The sequence below is a fragment of the Labrus mixtus genome, chromosome 14 (genome assembly GCF_963584025.1).
Source record: "Labrus mixtus chromosome 14, fLabMix1.1, whole genome shotgun sequence".
Lineage (NCBI taxonomy): Eukaryota > Metazoa > Chordata > Actinopteri > Labriformes > Labridae > Labrus > Labrus mixtus.
This window is the reverse complement of record NC_083625.1, coordinates 1,131,926-1,148,734: the sequence shown is the minus strand read 5'-3', so window position 1 is coordinate 1,148,734 and position 16,809 is coordinate 1,131,926. Positions and strand designations below refer to the sequence as shown.

Here is a 16,809-nt window from a genome sequence, read left to right as displayed (position 1 = left end):
GCAGATATTTTAAATTATTAAAAGACATTCAGACCTTGTTTTATTGCTTTTTGTATTTTGTAACACAAAGTTTATCTAGACTTGTCAGGTGGACGTGTCTTCAAATAAGTGTGAGGAGACGTTTGTGTCTCAAGACAAATACACTTAAGATAAGATTTTGAGTGTTTGTGCGGTGTGAGGAGACAAGCTGTTCACTTTTAAGTATCCTGTTTTAAAGCATGCTGAGGTTTTTTTATTGATTCGTCTTTGGGTTTGAATCTCCCCCGTGCTCGCCCTCATAAAAGATTGCTCTGAGACACATTTTAGCCAGAAAAGCAGAGCAATTACATAGAAAGCATCGGACGAGGACAGCGGAGTGTTTGAGATCCACTCTGAAACTCAGCGGACGAGTCACGCCTGATGATATTTCTCTCCGTCTCCCCCCCGTGTGAGTGGGTGATCTCTCTGTTGAATTACCTCTCTCTGACCTTTCCTGGCATTAAGAAAGGGCACTTTCACACATAAATAGTGTATGCAGAGTTCCTGCAGCCTCTTTATTACCAACAGAAGGAAACAGGCTTTATTAGCGACTGAATGCAAATGTTGGTCTGGCCTTTAAATCTGCCTACCACCAAACAGCATCTGAATAGAGCGGCTGACTTCCATTAACATTGAACAGCAGATCCCAGGCTTCAGGTAAATATTCACCTGTGGCACGTTCAGCTGACTCAGAGGGTGGCGCTGCATATAAAGTCCTGTTTATGTAACGCATATCATTTTATCACTCCATTATATGAAGAGGATATATGAACGCACCTTTGTGGACTTAGAGGCCACACATCTGCCAATGCTGCGGTCTTAAGAAGGATTCAAACATCAGATTTGATTTGTGTCTGGGGCGCGTAATAATAATAATAACTTTATTTAAAAACACAGGTTTACAAAGTGCTTTGACAAACAGCAAAAACAAGAACAAACTAAACCAAACACAGAAGAACATAAACAACAGCAAGAACATAACAAATGTAAAATACTAAAAATAATTAAATACAATTCAACAGAAAAGAACCCAAAGTGCACGATACCCAACAGACATATATAACCCGACCATCACAAGAACCATCACAAGAACCATCATAAGAACCATCACAAGAACCATCATAAGAACCATCACAAGAACCATCACAAGAACCATCATAAGAACCATCATAAGAACCATCACAAGAACCATCATAAGAACCATCATAAGAACCATCATAAGAACCATCACAAGAACCATCATAAGAACCATCACAAGAACCATCATAAGAACCATCATAAGAACCATCACAAGAACCATCACAAGAACCATCATAAGAACCATCACAAGAACCATCATAAGAACCATCACAAGAACCATCATAAGAACCATCATAAGAACCCAACAACACGAGCTGAGACCAAGAGGACCAAAGATTTAAAAAGATGTAAGAAACTAAAAGAGCTCAAAGCAAATCAAAAGAGAACAACAATAAGAAGGTAAGAGCAGGAAAAGAAACAGAAACAAGTGAATAAATTATAAAAAAAAACAATGTATGGAGGGTGTAGTCCTTCAAGCGGGCGGCCCAGGTTCGACTCTTCCCCGCAAGTCATTCCCCACTCTCTCTCTCTCTCCCTCTCTCTCTTCCAAAACGCCCAAAAAAAGATTTGATTTGTGTCGCATGATGTTACCAACAGGAAACTGTCATACACGACGTCAGCCGCCACACGTTTCATTAAAGCGGGGTTCACACTACGACATGATCGAGGTGATTATCTGATGGTTCCAAAGATGATGTTGCCAGATGTTCCTGTGGTGTGAAGTGTGTTAAGAGTGAGTTTAACCTCCCCGATCCGCTCGGAAGACGATCTGGAGTGCCCCATATTTGAAATAGTAGATATTAGTATTGTGTTATCAGAGGTCATGTTGTGTGAGGGAGACGACCGAGGACGCACTCTGGCTATTCCTTTCCACTTAAAAATACACAATCGGGGACTGACGTATCCATGGCAACGGAAGAAAACATGACGCATAAAGTTAACTTAAAGGTAACAGCTTGTTGATTTGTGGCAACAACACAAAGTGTGTTTACACAACGTGTCCTGTAAAAACATAAACCAACAATCCAACGGGCGAGGACAGGAGGTGTACAGCGGGCGTACACGAGCGGTCTGTACGACCCCTGAGTCGAGACACAGCTAGAGTGTCCATCAACAGGTTCAACGACCCTCTGCAGTCCGAATGTGTTATGGTCATGTTTTCTGTTTCTCATTTACTGATGGCAGGTCGGTAAAAAGCTGCTGCTGCTTTTAAAAAATGACCCACATTTATCTGTTTTGTCTCCATGAAAACGACGCCAGCAGCAGCGATGTTCAGCTCGTTCAGCGCTACAAGAGACCCGGAGCATCGAGTACGCTTGACCCCAAAGTTCATGTAATCAGTGTGAAACTAAACGTACCGTACTCAGGTACAGTCCTCGAGTCCTCTTGACTTGGGTACAATTCATGTGTACTCAGGTACGGTCGGCGGGAGATGTGAACGCAACCGTGCTCGAACCAGGAAGTGAACCTGCTGTATGACGTCTTTCTTAATGTCTCCTGTTGCTTAAAAAAACGTAGTATCCGTGCAGCACTGACCCGTTTCTTCTTCTGAGCTGCACGGTACATGTGGACGCAGGAAGAGGGTCGTTGTTGGCGTCTCAGGAATAACAAAAACATCCACAGTTAGCAGGATGGACTCTGGAGTCAGCGAGTCGTTGCCATGGTTACTTCTTCTTTCTGCTTCTTGGCGGATTTGAAAACTAACTATGTGCATACTGCCCCCTGCGGAGTGTGAACATACAGAAGCGTACAGAACCATGTTACTGATGTGAACGCAGACCAGTGGGGGGAAATCGTGCTCGGGCTCGGTAAAAAACACAATCGTGCCTAATGTGAAAACCCCCCCCCCCCCCCCTCTTTTCTGTTTTTTTCAGTCAGTTTAGGGAGCGACATCAAACTTTGTCGCGAGCGTTTATCAGCTCCGCTCTCTCAGTTCAAAGGTGAGACAATTAAATATTTGATGTGAGTTAAAGTCAAGTTATCTTTTACTCCTGAAAGCATCACCCTCCTCTTCTTCACCTCCAACTGCCCCCCCCCCCCCCCCGATTCATCATTGTGTCAAGTGGCAGCTGATTGGCCTCCGCTCTGTAACCTCTGACACACACAATGGAAAAAGAAATCCCCATTCCTTTAAGCACTCAGGCGTCTTCCTTATCTCATCTAAGAGTGAGTGTGGGTTAACTGCAGATTAGACGCGTTGTTGAACAGATTGGATTTGAACCCAGGATGTGTTGGAGTCTCTCTCCATGTTAATCCTGCTCTCTCTATCCCCGCTCCGGACGCCGAGAGAGAGCGAGCAGTTCATTCCTCTCTCGTTCTCTCCATCTATAACAGGCTGAGTTGTGACAATTCAATCTGTTCAGCGTCTTCCCGCATGAATTATGGATGAACCCTGCAACCTCTGAATGTGGAGGGGATTTACGCTTTATAACCGCTCCTGCTCGTGTCACAGGCTCAATGAGGATCTGAAAGAGGTTTGGGGTGTGGGGGGGGGGGGGATCAAGGTAATTCACAGCGCATCAAAGTGGTTGAAATGCCAGTATTAATATCCTGTGATGGTGGAGCACTGATTCACTCCTCTGTGCTGGAAGCCATTAAGCAGAGCTCATTCAGAGAGGGGGGGGCCGGGCCGCGACTTCTCTGATAAGCAATTACTGAAGCATCATTCTGCCCCCGATGAACTGCCAGGTGAATCCTGCTCCCCCCAGGTGAAATAAGCAGAACGTCTCCATCGAGACGCCTTAGAGGAACAACTGGAATACCAACACGTTCTTACCATTGGTTGTTAAATATTAACGCTTTGTCACTGCCTTTCATGTTGATTATGACAAAGCACGGGAACAACCAACTCAGGAGGAAGTCAGGGGCAGCATGCCGGAAAGTTTCAGACATGTGTCAAAAGAGGTCCAAGTTTTTAATGAAGGGGGGTGGGGGGTGTCTTAAAACCGCCTACCTTCTCTGGTCCAAACAAATCCAGAGCATTCAGGAGCAGAATCTAAAGTTAGAAGGAGGACATACTGGCTGCTGCATTGTTGTCAGAGAAGCCAGCACTTCAACATGTTTCCTTAATGATCAGATAGTAAGATACCTTTATCATCTCACTCTCTACACAGCTCACTGATTGCTCCTTTTAGAACCACCTTACTCTTCTGACCTTGAGCACACAACACAATATCAACACCTCTTTACACTGATGATGAGGCTTTGTGTTCATACACAGAAAGCTGTGACTTTACCTTGAAGCCAACAACAAATATAAAGGATTTTGCAAAGTGGGAGAATGGATGCTTTGTAAGTTACGGGGGCCCAATGAGGACAAAACATTCATGAAAAGTGATCAGGTATTCAGCTCGGTGAAAATGCAGAGTGACCTCTTTAATGTACGAGTAATGAAACCTAAAGGGTCAGAACGTTGAGAGCAGAACTGATAGGGACGTTACACAAAGTTAGAATAAAAAGAATAAGCCTTTCATTAGCTTCAAAACAAAACAATAAAGTTCTGCTTTCTGCAGCAGAGGGGACAGGAAGTGACCGTGCAGCTCGACAAAAAATCTAAATAATGACAGTAAGAGAGTGGTGCTTTACATTAAAATATTTTTAAATTAAAGTTTTAGAAATAGATTTTGTGAATTAATACAACAAACAAAATGTGCTGCCTGAACCTGAGCAGATCCTCGACTAACAGCTGTAGAAACATTCATTGACCTCCTGCAGCTTAATCACACCTGCTGCACCGAGTGTGTGTGTGCAAGAGTATGTGTGTGCGTGTGTGTGTGTGTGCGCAAGAGTGTGTGTGTGCGTGTGTGCAAGAGTGTGTCAGCAGAGTGTGTGTGTTTGTGTGTGTGTGTGCAAGAGTGTGTGTTTGTGTGTGTGTGCACATGATTGTGTGTGCAGTGTTTTTGCACCCGGAGTGTGCAGAGTGTGTGTTTGTGTGTGTGTAAAGTGTGTGTGTGTGTGTTTGTGTGTGCAGAGTGTGTTTGTGTGTGTGTGCAGAGTGTGTGTGTGTGTGTGTGTGTGTGTGTGTGTGTGTGTGTGCAGAGTGCGTCATTTTGAGAATTACTTTGACACCAGCTGAGCTCGAATGTTTCGGCATTTAAGAGCAATCACGCTGCAGCTTTAAAGTTCCAAACACTTCAGACTGAAAACTGCAGACTGTTTGTGGTGGATTACTTTTATTACTGAGCTGTACGATGACGTCATCTTATAAAAGTCTACAGCACACAGATTCTCCTTTGATACACATCAGATATATAAATGTAGTCATGACATTTTCATTTGTTCATATTTTGCATCTTGAGGTTTGTTTTTACTTCCTGGCTCATAATGTGAGTATGATAAATAACTAGGTTATTAGTTTTCGTTTGAGTTGGGTTTTCCTATTTTCTGGGGTGCACTTCAACGTCACTCGTTTTACCGTTGATTGCAGCACGTTGCCGTCTCGTTCACATTCTGTAAACAAACTCTTACCATTCAATATAAAGAGTGAATATCTGGACATAAAGTTGTGGACTGGTCCTTCTTAGGAGTAGAAGTCATCAAGAGGAACCTGAGTTAATGTAACGGATGTGGTCAGGGGGGTGAAGAAAACCAGACTTTGACTGTTTTCCAGCTTTTATTTTCTGCAGAAGACAAAAGAACATTCAATTTGCCTTCTGGACATTTGTTTTCTGCACCTCTGCTCCCTCAGCAATGCAAAACGGCTGTCAGAGCTCATAACACATTTATATTACATAGAAATACATTACAATCATCATTTCATTATTTTAACTACATGTACATATTTATAACCAAGCGCTGCTACAAATGGCTGAAAAACTTCGGTTTTACAGTGTATATTAACAATAAATCTCATTAAAAAAACATGAGAAACAGTATACCAAATGGTAAAACAGTGACACCTAGTGGACAAAATAAACGACAACATGCGGCTGTAAAACGAAACAGAAAGTATGAAAATACAAAGAAAAACATACCTGCAGAAGACAAAAGAACATTCAATTTGCCTTCTGGACATTTGTTTTCTGCACCTCTGCTCCTACACATGCAAAATAAATATTATTTCAACTGAGAATATCCGCGGTGCTACGTCAATCACGTGACACAGGCGCTGTAGGATATTACACAATTCGCGCCAAAACCGCTACATTCAAACAGTCTCCAAAGTGATATAAAACTCTCAAAACCTAAACAAAAGGACTGATTAACATTGTATTACTATCAGTTTATAAAATAAACCGAACATTACAACTTAAATCACTTATTTTCCACAGTAAATAAGGTAATGATGCAGCAACGTTTTTACATACAACTTACCCTCAACAACGGCACTGTGAGGGACAGACGGAAGGAGCTACGGAAACCCAGGAGGTACAGAAGCCGCAAGGTGCCAAAAAGGTCATTCTCAAAGGAAACATAAATTTGATAAAATAACAGTAAATATACATAACTCGTTAAGATAAAATTCACAAATACTTAACAGAAATAAATTATAAATGAAATCTCAAATATAAATTGTAAACTGTCCTCAAAAATAAAGTGCATTTTAACTGCGTTACATTAAGAAAGACAAGAATAAGTTAGAACCATTTTTAAATCACATGATTAATTTAACTCCAATTAAAACTCAAATAACTGTATTTAAAAATACACATGTTGTTCATAGTTGACTATTTCAGAATGTAACAACCCCTGCTCCCTTCCCTTTCTTAAAATGGTTAACCTCTTTGTTTGTGATGTTGACGTCATGGGTGGGCCCATTAAGGTCAACACCAGTAATGAAAAACAAGATTGTGGGGATCCTCTTGCAAAGATAACCGCTCATGTGTAAATCTTTTCATCTCTTTTTGAAAAACTGGATTAGATAATCTTAAGAAGAGTCACATTATCTCCTGTTTTAAAGAGAAGTTGACTCAATATGGTGTCTTTATCATTTACCAAAGAGAAGAAATGTGTCTTTGTCTTGGCAGATTCGTTTTTGAACTTCTACTTGAGGTTGTATCAGTCTTGAGACCCGAAAGAAACTTGTGATGTGTGTGAGGCGTTTTATTTTGAAAAGTCACGACCGGACGTGGCGTCAGCTCGGGTATTTGAACGAGCTGGAGCGCAGTCTCTCTCCTCAGTCAGAGGGGAAAGTTGTCTCCGCTCAGAGGAGCAAGGGAGCCGGGGACCCGCTAGTTTCCACCACCGCCGCCGCTTCCGCTGCTTCTTCTTCTTCTTCTCGCGCTTTTCTCCCCCCGGAGAGATGAGGCGGAAAGAGAAGAGGCTGCTGCAGTTCGCCGGGCTGCTCATAGCGGCTCTTCTTTTCCTCCCTAACGTCGGGCTGTGGTCTTTGTACCGGGACCGAGTGTTCGACAACTCGCCCAGTAACGTGGACGCTGCGGCCGGGATCCTCTCCGTGCAGGTAAGGGGGAAAAAAAACTGTGGATTCTCAGGGAGTCTCGATGTGTCTCACCAAGGAACACATCGCGGATTTAAAACCCGACAGCAGCAGAAAATGATGTCAGACAAGAGGAGAATAAAATGTGTAAGAGCTGCAGAGTCAGGACCATGGAGAGCGCCCCGGTACTCTCCGGTCTGCTCCGGTTCAGCACCATGGACAGCGACGAGGACATTATTTCTTCTCCAATCAGTGAGGATAGTTCAGTAAATATTTAACACCTTATTTTTATATCTCCTGGTGTCTTTGTCGAAAGAGTTAAAGCAGATAATGAGATGATCAGCTGCTGCAGAGAGAGGCACGAGTTGCTTTCTGCTCTTCTGTTGTTTATCTTGCAGGTTGATGTGTTGCAGCAGGCGGGGCGTTTAATTCCAGTTTTTTCCGTCATAATGAGCAGTTTGTAGTTGGGTTTTATTTTGGTGATAACTGATGTGAAAGCCTTCATGGACTGGTTGCTGTAGTCGGCCACTGTCAGGCTACCACTGGTTATGTGCAGAAACCAGTAAATGAAGTCATGAATAATGAAATGCGTCAGAGAAGTCATGTCTTTGCACGGCTTATTTAAGAAAAACAACAAATCATATCATTCAGGAAGCTGTAGAATTCAAACCAATCAAAGCACTTCTTGATGAATAGCTCGACCGCTCGTCCTTCGGTTGACCAGAAAAGCACCACTAAGTCTGTGTCAGCCCAGGCTGAAAGACACTTTGCATCATTGTCACTACGATGGACAGCCTCCATGATGTGTCACAGTCGCTCCATTCAGAAAATACACGCTCTGAATAAACCACTAATAGACCAAATTGTACATTTAGTGTGCAGAAAGTGTGTGTAGGTTAAGATATGAATCATTGCAGAGGCAGTTTTAAAAAGAAGCAAAACACAAATATTTTAGATTTTCACAGTGACCACATGAAGAGGATCTTTTTTGAAACATTAGGCGTCTGTTTTGAGTGTTTGTGTGAGAAGAAAAAGCACTTTTCCTCCCTAAATGTGACAAAGAGCTTCGACTTCTCAGGGATTAAAAAACAGCCTCAGTAGTACTTTTTTAAAAAGCATGATCCATAAGTCAACGTGGTGTCTTACTCCATCCAGCTCAGATCAACCGACACAAATATGACTAACAGCCGCAGCGTCGTTTTCTCTTATCGACGCCTGCATCGATTTCTCCTTCTCCCAGTTTCAGCCGAGCGGACGAGAGAATGAGGAGATGAGGAATTGATCACGATGTCTTCTCCCGACTGACTCACCAGCTTCACGACTCGTAGTAATTATTCTCAGCATCTCTCGTTTGAGATCACGGCTCGATTGTTTGTGAGACTGATCTCCCGTCTTCACTGCCGCTGAGAAAATGACACTCTAGTTATTTGTGTTTCCCAGTACAGACCTGCCATGCAGTTTTATTTCTACTGCACATGTTCTACACTTTCATTCAGCATGTTTACAGATTAAAGACAGATTTTGGTTTTAGAGAAAAAGCAGAAGTGTTACGCTCCTCTGTAACTCTCCCCGAGGGGACGCCACCTCTCTGATGCTTTTGTGCAACAAATTGCAAATTTGAGAGAACATTTAGCACAGATTGCCTTTGAAATCTCTTAAGATTTCAACATCATCAAGGCTTCACATGTCATATATCTTAATCTCTGACTGGATTGGAGTTACAGGCTAAATATCCTGAGAGAGATGGAGTTAAAATTCAGATTATTTTCATTTAAATTCAAGTATTCCCAAAGTTGTTGAGAAAGAAACAGAAAGTAAAATGTGGTTCGATTTGACTCTGTTTGTTATTTTTAGATGTTTAGTGTAAACTTTAGTGTCATCCCATTGGGGTTTTTAAATGTCTCCTCTAACAGGACGGGTACTTCAGAGTCCCCGAGTGGAAGTTAAAGACGCCAGATGGTTAATTGTGATTTAATTGTTCTTTTCTGTCAAACTCTACTCCACCATAGGAACATTTCTCCATCATGAGCTCAGTGCACACTGCTGGAAAACGCTGATGAGACAGATTTCTGCTGGAGTATACCGGCCCGGAGTTTGTTGAGGGTCCGCTAACACTCGTTTGGGACGTTTGGTCATGCATACCCTAACCCATTCAGAAAGACTAAAAAAGTTTATTTGATCCAATATTCCCCCCCTTCCCCCGTAAAGTAACCAAAGTGAACAATAAAACAAATGAAACAAAAAGGGGCTGGAGGTCATAAAGGACCAAAGGTGGGAATGAGTCGAGCCAACCTGGAGCAGCCTTTGTTTCTATTCTCATGAATTTAAGTCAAATATTTATTGTCCGACTTTACCCTGAAACACAAGAGGAACCTGAGTTAAGAAAGACAAGAATAAATTAGAACTATTTTCAAATCACAGGATTAAGTCAATTAAACTCAAAGAACTGTATTTAAAAATACACATGTTGTTCATAGTTGACTATTTCAAAATGTAACAACCCCTGCTCCCTTCCCTTTCTTAAAATGGTTAACCTCTTTGTTTGTGGGTCTCGGCACCTCCCCCTAAAACTAGTAAAAAGAAAACTAACAGAAAAACAAGAAAGCTAGAAATAGCGCTACGGAGTATCTCCAGCCCAAACTAAACCAACAAAACCAACAATCTATACGTGCTTCTTATTGGGATAACAAGAGGAGAGTTGTGTGGAGTGCCTGGACCATCAGTCTCTCCCACCTGGCCTCCCTCCTCTAAATTCCTCTCCTCCTCCCTGAGCGCAGATTGCTCGAGGTGTGCAGCAGGCAGAGAGAGGAGAGAGAGTAACAGGGTCGCATGTAACACAGGTGATATTGTTTCAAATGGTGGAAAAGGTTTGCCTGTGGTAGTGTAGAAGAGTAAATGCTCTTGAACAATCAGACAGAGACTATGGCTTGTGAATCGAGGATCTGTTTATTTCTCTCGGAGCAGTTCCTTTATAACATCCTAATCATCCCGTTATGGGCAATCATCACACTGAGCAATTACAACATGTGTGCTATATAAAGACCATGTCCTAGAAGTTTGTTGGACGCACAAACTGGTCTCTTACCAGGAAAGGGTGGCTGGGTATGTGTGAATCAGAATATGACCTTATGACCTGGCTAAATTCAGAGGTTAGATAACTATTGGTTTGTGCCTGTTGCTGTGCAGATTGTGTTTTTCTGTTATGATTCAATCTTTCAAACTACAACAGTAGCTAGCTTATGTCTTCAGCACGGTTTGCAGAGCAGGATGCTGTAAAAAGAACCTCAACATCTCCAAACTCCTGAAGCTGAGCAGCCTTTCTTGTCGTCGTTGATTTCTCCGTACTTTGAGCGGGCAGGCTCAGCGTTTCCTTCAGTGTCATGTTTCCAATGAGAAATATTTAATCGCGCTAATTATCGTTCTATCGTCCAGTACTCATTGCGTTGTCATGACCGCTTCAGAGGGATATGCTTATGTTGAGTACCTATTGTTTTAGTTTGAAATGAACATGCTTTTTCTGTTTACATTTTTTTTGCTTTAGGACTGTTTTCTGACCCAGGACCAGCGGAAACTCAGACTGCTATACAGACCCTTACACATTGTGTGCTCTCTCTTCAGTCCATTTGATGTTCTCGTAACTCAAGTTTCTGCTATACTTTCCATCCACAGAGCACTTTGGTGGATGCAACAGTGGGATTTGTAGTTTTGACCGCTTCATGCTCTCCGTCCCAAACGCTCGGAAAGAAACTAGGAAAAAGGTCTTTTGGGTTATTCTGCACCCTCAGCCTGGAATCTGTTGCAGAATGACTTTAAACTCAAGGAGCTGGAGTCCTTCAAGGTTTTTAAATCAGAAATGAAAAACCTGGAACCAGAATCTACAGGATGCTGACTGCATGAACGACTGACTACCCAGATTTGATGCTCCTAGATGCTCCTCTTTGAATGCATATTGTAGTGAACTGTCCTGCAACTGTAGCTTTAAAATCCGGACTTTAGAGCAGCAGGATGTTCTGAGGAGAACACTCGTCATGTGTGACGTTAGTGCACCACGGTGTCACTAAGTCCTGATGCTCTCTTAGCAGGTACGTGCGGTCGACTTGTGAGTCACCCTGACGTGGTCTGTCACCAGGCGGCCCCTAACACTTTTTTTTTAACACCAATCTTTACCGCAATGCTGAAAACTGTCTGGCTGGATTTTTAAACTTTAAAAAAGACAAATTGGAACAAAGGGCAAATGAGAAGAGGAGGAAACAAAGTGTGTGTTTGTGTGTTTTGAATTCTCCCTGTGGGCTGTTATGGCAGCACTGAAGTAGATAAAAATCAATACTCTTATCCCATTCAGCCTTTTCTCACATAAGTCTTGTTAGAGACTTTCACAGCGGATATTTTCTTCTTCCCCTTGTTGCCTTCTGTCTGCCTTGCTTGTCGACGACACGGTGCTTAAACCATCAGAAGAACGAGATCAGAGCGGATTAAAGACAAACAGAATGAGCTGCAGTCGGATTCAAACAAGAACTCCCAGGCTGATGCATCAGATCGAACAGAATATAAATGAACAGCAGAATTACCAGCTAGTTAACGTCATTATTGAAACTTTATATTGTCGCCCTCCGAGCCGGTCAAAAGTTTTGCTCAAACTGCAAGACAGCCTCCCGCCTGCTCTCCCCGCTCTACTACCCGGATGTAAATGAGCACAGGGAACAGAAAGCATCTCATAGGAGCAGCGTGGTCTGACAGTATTTTGTTATAATGGAGATGAAGTTGCATGGCGGCTGTCGGGTTAAACTGGCACAGCTCTCGACAAACTGGTACTGAACTGTGACCTCTGAGAACTGTTACACCCAAGCCCCCCAGGAAGTGCGCCGACCAGTGGAGCAAAGTTGACACGGTGGTGGAACCTGGTATTGCAGAGTCATGTGATGCTATTGGGGCCAAAAATACTTTTTCCAATAAGCTTACATAGAGAAAGAGACGTCTATAAATCAGCAGATACATTATTTTTTACTTTTTAAAATCATTAGGTCCTAAAAGTTGTAGAATGCAATTAAAGCCGAGCTGAACCCAGATTGGAGACACAGGTCTGCGCTAAACTTCTGCATCCTCTATGGGTCCAGTAATGTAGAAGATCTGGGAACTTTTACACGAGGAAGTCAGACTTCTTTTTTTGCTTCACGCTCCACTGAGCACCATTCATAGAAGTGAACGTGGCTCCGCCTCCAATGCTGTATCCATTCTATAAAACATCCAACGCTACACCCCTGGTCCAGTACATGTATTGAGTCGTAATTTCCAAAATATAAGATGATTAGAGAAATGTGGACAAGTGAAAAGCGGGGTTTGCTCACTTGTATTTAAAAGCTGAAACCAGTGTGGCTGATTGCCTTCCAGCAGCACACTCACACCTGTACCTGTGCTCCTCCTGACCACACTGACTGCTGTGTTAACATGGAGGAGTGATTTGTCTCTCCTCCTCTGCCCGGTTCAGACCCAGCCGAGCAGAGAGATGTGCAGCACAGAGGGGGGGGGGGGGGGGGGGGGGTTGAGAGGAAGACTAGACAAAGCTGTGAAGGCCACATCTGTCCCAAAGTTTCCCCCGTGTTGAATGAAGCTAAGCTCTAAAGCGACATGATGAGTCACCGGTCCGTGTCCTGAATTCCGCTGATGGAGAGAGCGAGAGAGGAGACTGCAGGGCTTCTTCTTGTTGCATGACTTGAGAGTTTTATTTGTAGCTCTTCAACACAAACACGTCACAGTTCATACTGAGATCTCCAGATCAGAAATGCACCATGAATTAGAAATGTTATTATTTCTATTTTCATCATTATAAAGCAGCACCACGGCTCAGCTCTGTACGGCCACCCTCACCATGTTTTAGGGGAATGTCTTCTCCTTCCTCTCACATGATAATGAGGAGCTTATTTGAGCAGCTCAGATGAGTTTGGACAGGATCCAGTTCAGGCTGTGATCCCGGCAGTGCCAACACAGCTGTACATTACCAGTCAACCACAACCCGTTGCAAAGGGGGAGGAGACTAATTGTAGTTAATGTTCAGATTTAAGAATCATTATTATGCTTTTGTGTTTCTTTGTTTTATTGCAAAGTACAGAAACGTTGTCCAGTAAACTTCAGAATTTGAGTCACATCGGTTTCTAAGATGATTTGTGTTTTTGAGGGTTTAAAAAAAGTCAAAAAAAAGGTTTAACTGTCTTCCTGTGTGAGGATTTCCATCGTGTTCAGCAGCGTCTACATCGGTCAGTTAGTGAGCAGCTGTGTGGCTCGTCCAGTACCTTCTGTGTCCACCAGGGGGAGTTTGTAATCCTGCTAGCTGCCTGTACGCTAGTCGAGCTCTCAGCCTTGATCGTTGTGAAGAACAGACGCACTGCCCACCAGTCTCTCTGCTCACATGTTGTCTCTGAGCAGTCAAAGCAACCCTCCACTGACTTTATCTCCTGAACTGTATACCAGCGTGTGATTTAGACGCATCATGATGACCTCCTGACGTAGTAAAGATGTTAAAACGTGCTGCAGCTCGAGGCGCAGATGGCCTAGAGGTTGTTGTTGTATGGAGTCTATAGTCCTCCAAACAACCGACCTGTTCGATTGGCACACTGCACAGCGAAGCAGCCGGTTTGCAAAAGACGATGAATGGGGTCAAATTTTAAATCGTGTCCCGTCGTTTGCAGAGATTGACAGTGGCGACTGCATTGCGATCATGATGGCGCACGTCTGTGACAAAGCTTTTGATACTGGAATATGGATCCCACTGGTACACTTTTACGATGAGATAAGGTATTAAAAGTGTCTCTTATACATTTAAGTTTAATGCATTTAAACATTTAACATAACAACCATGCATTGACTAAACCTCTCAAGGGATCAGGGCCTTCTCTAGTGCAGCTCCCACCCTGTGGAACTCACTCCCAAAAACCAGACCCCCCACCCCCCATCACTCTCCAAGTTCAAGAAATCCTTAAAAGCAAAACTCTAAACCTCAAAAAGACTCTGTCCTCATCCTCCTTCTCTTAGACTTTCTCTGCTTTGTTTTGTTTTGTTGTTATTCTTTGTTAGGCTTCTTTGAGTATTTAGAAAAGTGATCTAAAAGTCTGATACACTATGGCTCCCAAAGACACACTCATTGATGTGCTGTAACAACGTTTTTGAGCCCGACCTTCATCAGGTCATCAGACGGCCTTCAGTAGAGTGACCTGTGGCTCCTTTCTCTGAGCTGTGTAACAAACAGGTTCAGGTGTTATTTATCAAACAACATCACGGCGTCCTACCCGTCGACTTCAGAGACGAGCAAATTAGACTTTAAGAATAGAAACATCCCTGCCCTCCTCCAGGAACCTAGAATTAATCAGATTGTAGATCTGTGATTTGGTTTTGTAGCGGAGGGCTGTCTGATAAAAATCTCTCTCACTGAAACTCCAAATCAGTTCATGTTTTTAAAAAATTACTTCAGATAATCACATAAACTCTTATTGTTCCAATAAAAAAGTGCGGACATGATCAGTGTTTTGGATGTTGCACTAAGGAGCAGGAAGGAAAACACCCCCTCTCCTCACATGCACCCATGCAGCATCCTCTTCAAAGCTCGGAGCGTTTTAACAGACATTTATATTTGTGTCAGATTAAACTTGTGACAGGAATTAGACGACTTAATCCGCCTCCTCCCTCTCCTGCGTCCTGCGAAACAAAAAAGTTGAGTGGCAGGAACACGAGTTGAAACGCAGATATATTTGCACGGTTTCAACAAGTTTTTTAATAATAACCATAAAGCTGTTCTGGCTCTCTTCAGTCGCCTGTTAGCAGCTGATAGCACGGCTGGTGAAAAGCTCAAGGTGTGTCTGTGTACACCTGTGCTGTTTGCCCTGCTTACTGAGTGTTAGTGAGGTGTTTATTTGTGTTTACTGTGTGTGTGTGTGTGTGTGTGTGTGTGTGTGTGTGTGTGTGTGTGTGTGTGTGTGTGTGTGTGTGTGTATGTGTGTGTGTGTGTGTGTGTGTGTGTGTGTGTGTGTGTGTGTGTGTGTGTATGTGTGTGTGTGTGTGTGCTCACTCAGATCTGAGCAGACTCTCAGAGTGCTGCAGAGACGGAGAGTGAAAGCGCTCTCCTCGGCCAAACTAAACACTGCAGACGCCTCGACACGACTCCTGTGTGTGGTCGTTGAACATCTCAATCCAAAGTGATTGGGTACCAATCATCTGTTCTTTATTTTTTGTCATTTGAATCTTTGAGATTTTGTAACCTGGTCACAGAGGTTTGTTTGTTTCTCTCTGTGAGACGTTCAGGTTCTCTCACAGGGAACTGGAAAAAACAACTTCCTGGAACTCGACGACTGTGTCATGATGTTTCACTGAAGGGACAAACACACATGTTGACCCAAAGTTAGAAGCACACTTTTATCTTTAATATCTTTGAAAGTAAATAAAGACCACTCCCTCGACTGGGATTTAAGGGTTTAGCCAACAGGTGTAGAGCAGATGAATAAAAAAGAGTCATTATGTTGAGACAACCTGAAATGCGTCTGAAGCTTCTTTGACTTTCTCTCCTTCTCCCTGATTGGTAAACTTTTGCTTCACCGGCTCCACTTGGTGATTAACTTGGAAGTTATTCAGGAATTCTGAAGAGCAGGATTTTTTGAAGGAGCAATAAGTAACTCTTGCACCTAGTGTTTAAAATGGGTACTGCAGTCTAAATTCTTAAAATTGTAGAGAGCTGTCTCCCCCCTCCTCTCTAGAGTCGATGCTCACGCAGGTCACCATGTGTGTGTTTTGGGGGGGGGGGGGGGGGGGGTCTTAAAAGCGTCTACCTTCTCTGGTCCAAACAAATCCAGAGCATTCAGGAGCAGAATCTAAAGTTAGAAGGAGGACATACTGGCTGCTCAACAGATAGTCGTTTGTGCTGGTACTTGTGAATGAGATGTTTTTTGTAATGAGGTTTATTTACACAGAAAAGGGGCAAATGCATCCCCAGAGATCTCCACAAGAGCTCCTTTAAATATGTTCAACGCATTTAACCCTTTGAGTGTGTTTTGTGAATTAGTTGCGCCGCACAGCTGCTAAACCTGTTAGTGGATCAGACCTGGGGTTTGAAAGTCTCTTTAAAAGAGCTGCCACACTTTGACCTTCTCATGGTGCAGATTCAGAGCAGTTTGTGTCATTGACATTATAACTAAAATCAAAAAGGGAGCAGAAGCTTCAATCAGGTCTCATGTTGGTGTTTAAATTCTCTCTGGCCATGTCATGCAAACAGCTTCACATCACGATGTGTCCGTATCTCAGCAGAGAATCTGAGCCGGCAGGAGGTCTGTGGTCCTCTGCCTGCTCTCTCGCTC

At 43.1% G+C, this 16,809-nt stretch overlaps 1 protein-coding gene across 1 annotated transcript in view; it reads left to right on the top strand.

Moving 5' to 3' along the window:
* The first annotated feature begins 7,225 nt into the window (after positions 1–7,225).
* LOC132988613 (polypeptide N-acetylgalactosaminyltransferase 10-like) overlaps positions 7,226–16,809 on the top strand; it is a 64,632-nt gene continuing 55,048 nt past the window's right edge. Inside the window, exon 1 of the mRNA XM_061056140.1 lies at positions 7,226–7,498. Within this exon, the coding sequence (XP_060912123.1) occupies positions 7,340–7,498 (159 nt within the window). The 5' untranslated portion in view covers positions 7,226–7,339. The remainder of the gene's footprint in view (positions 7,499–16,809) is intronic.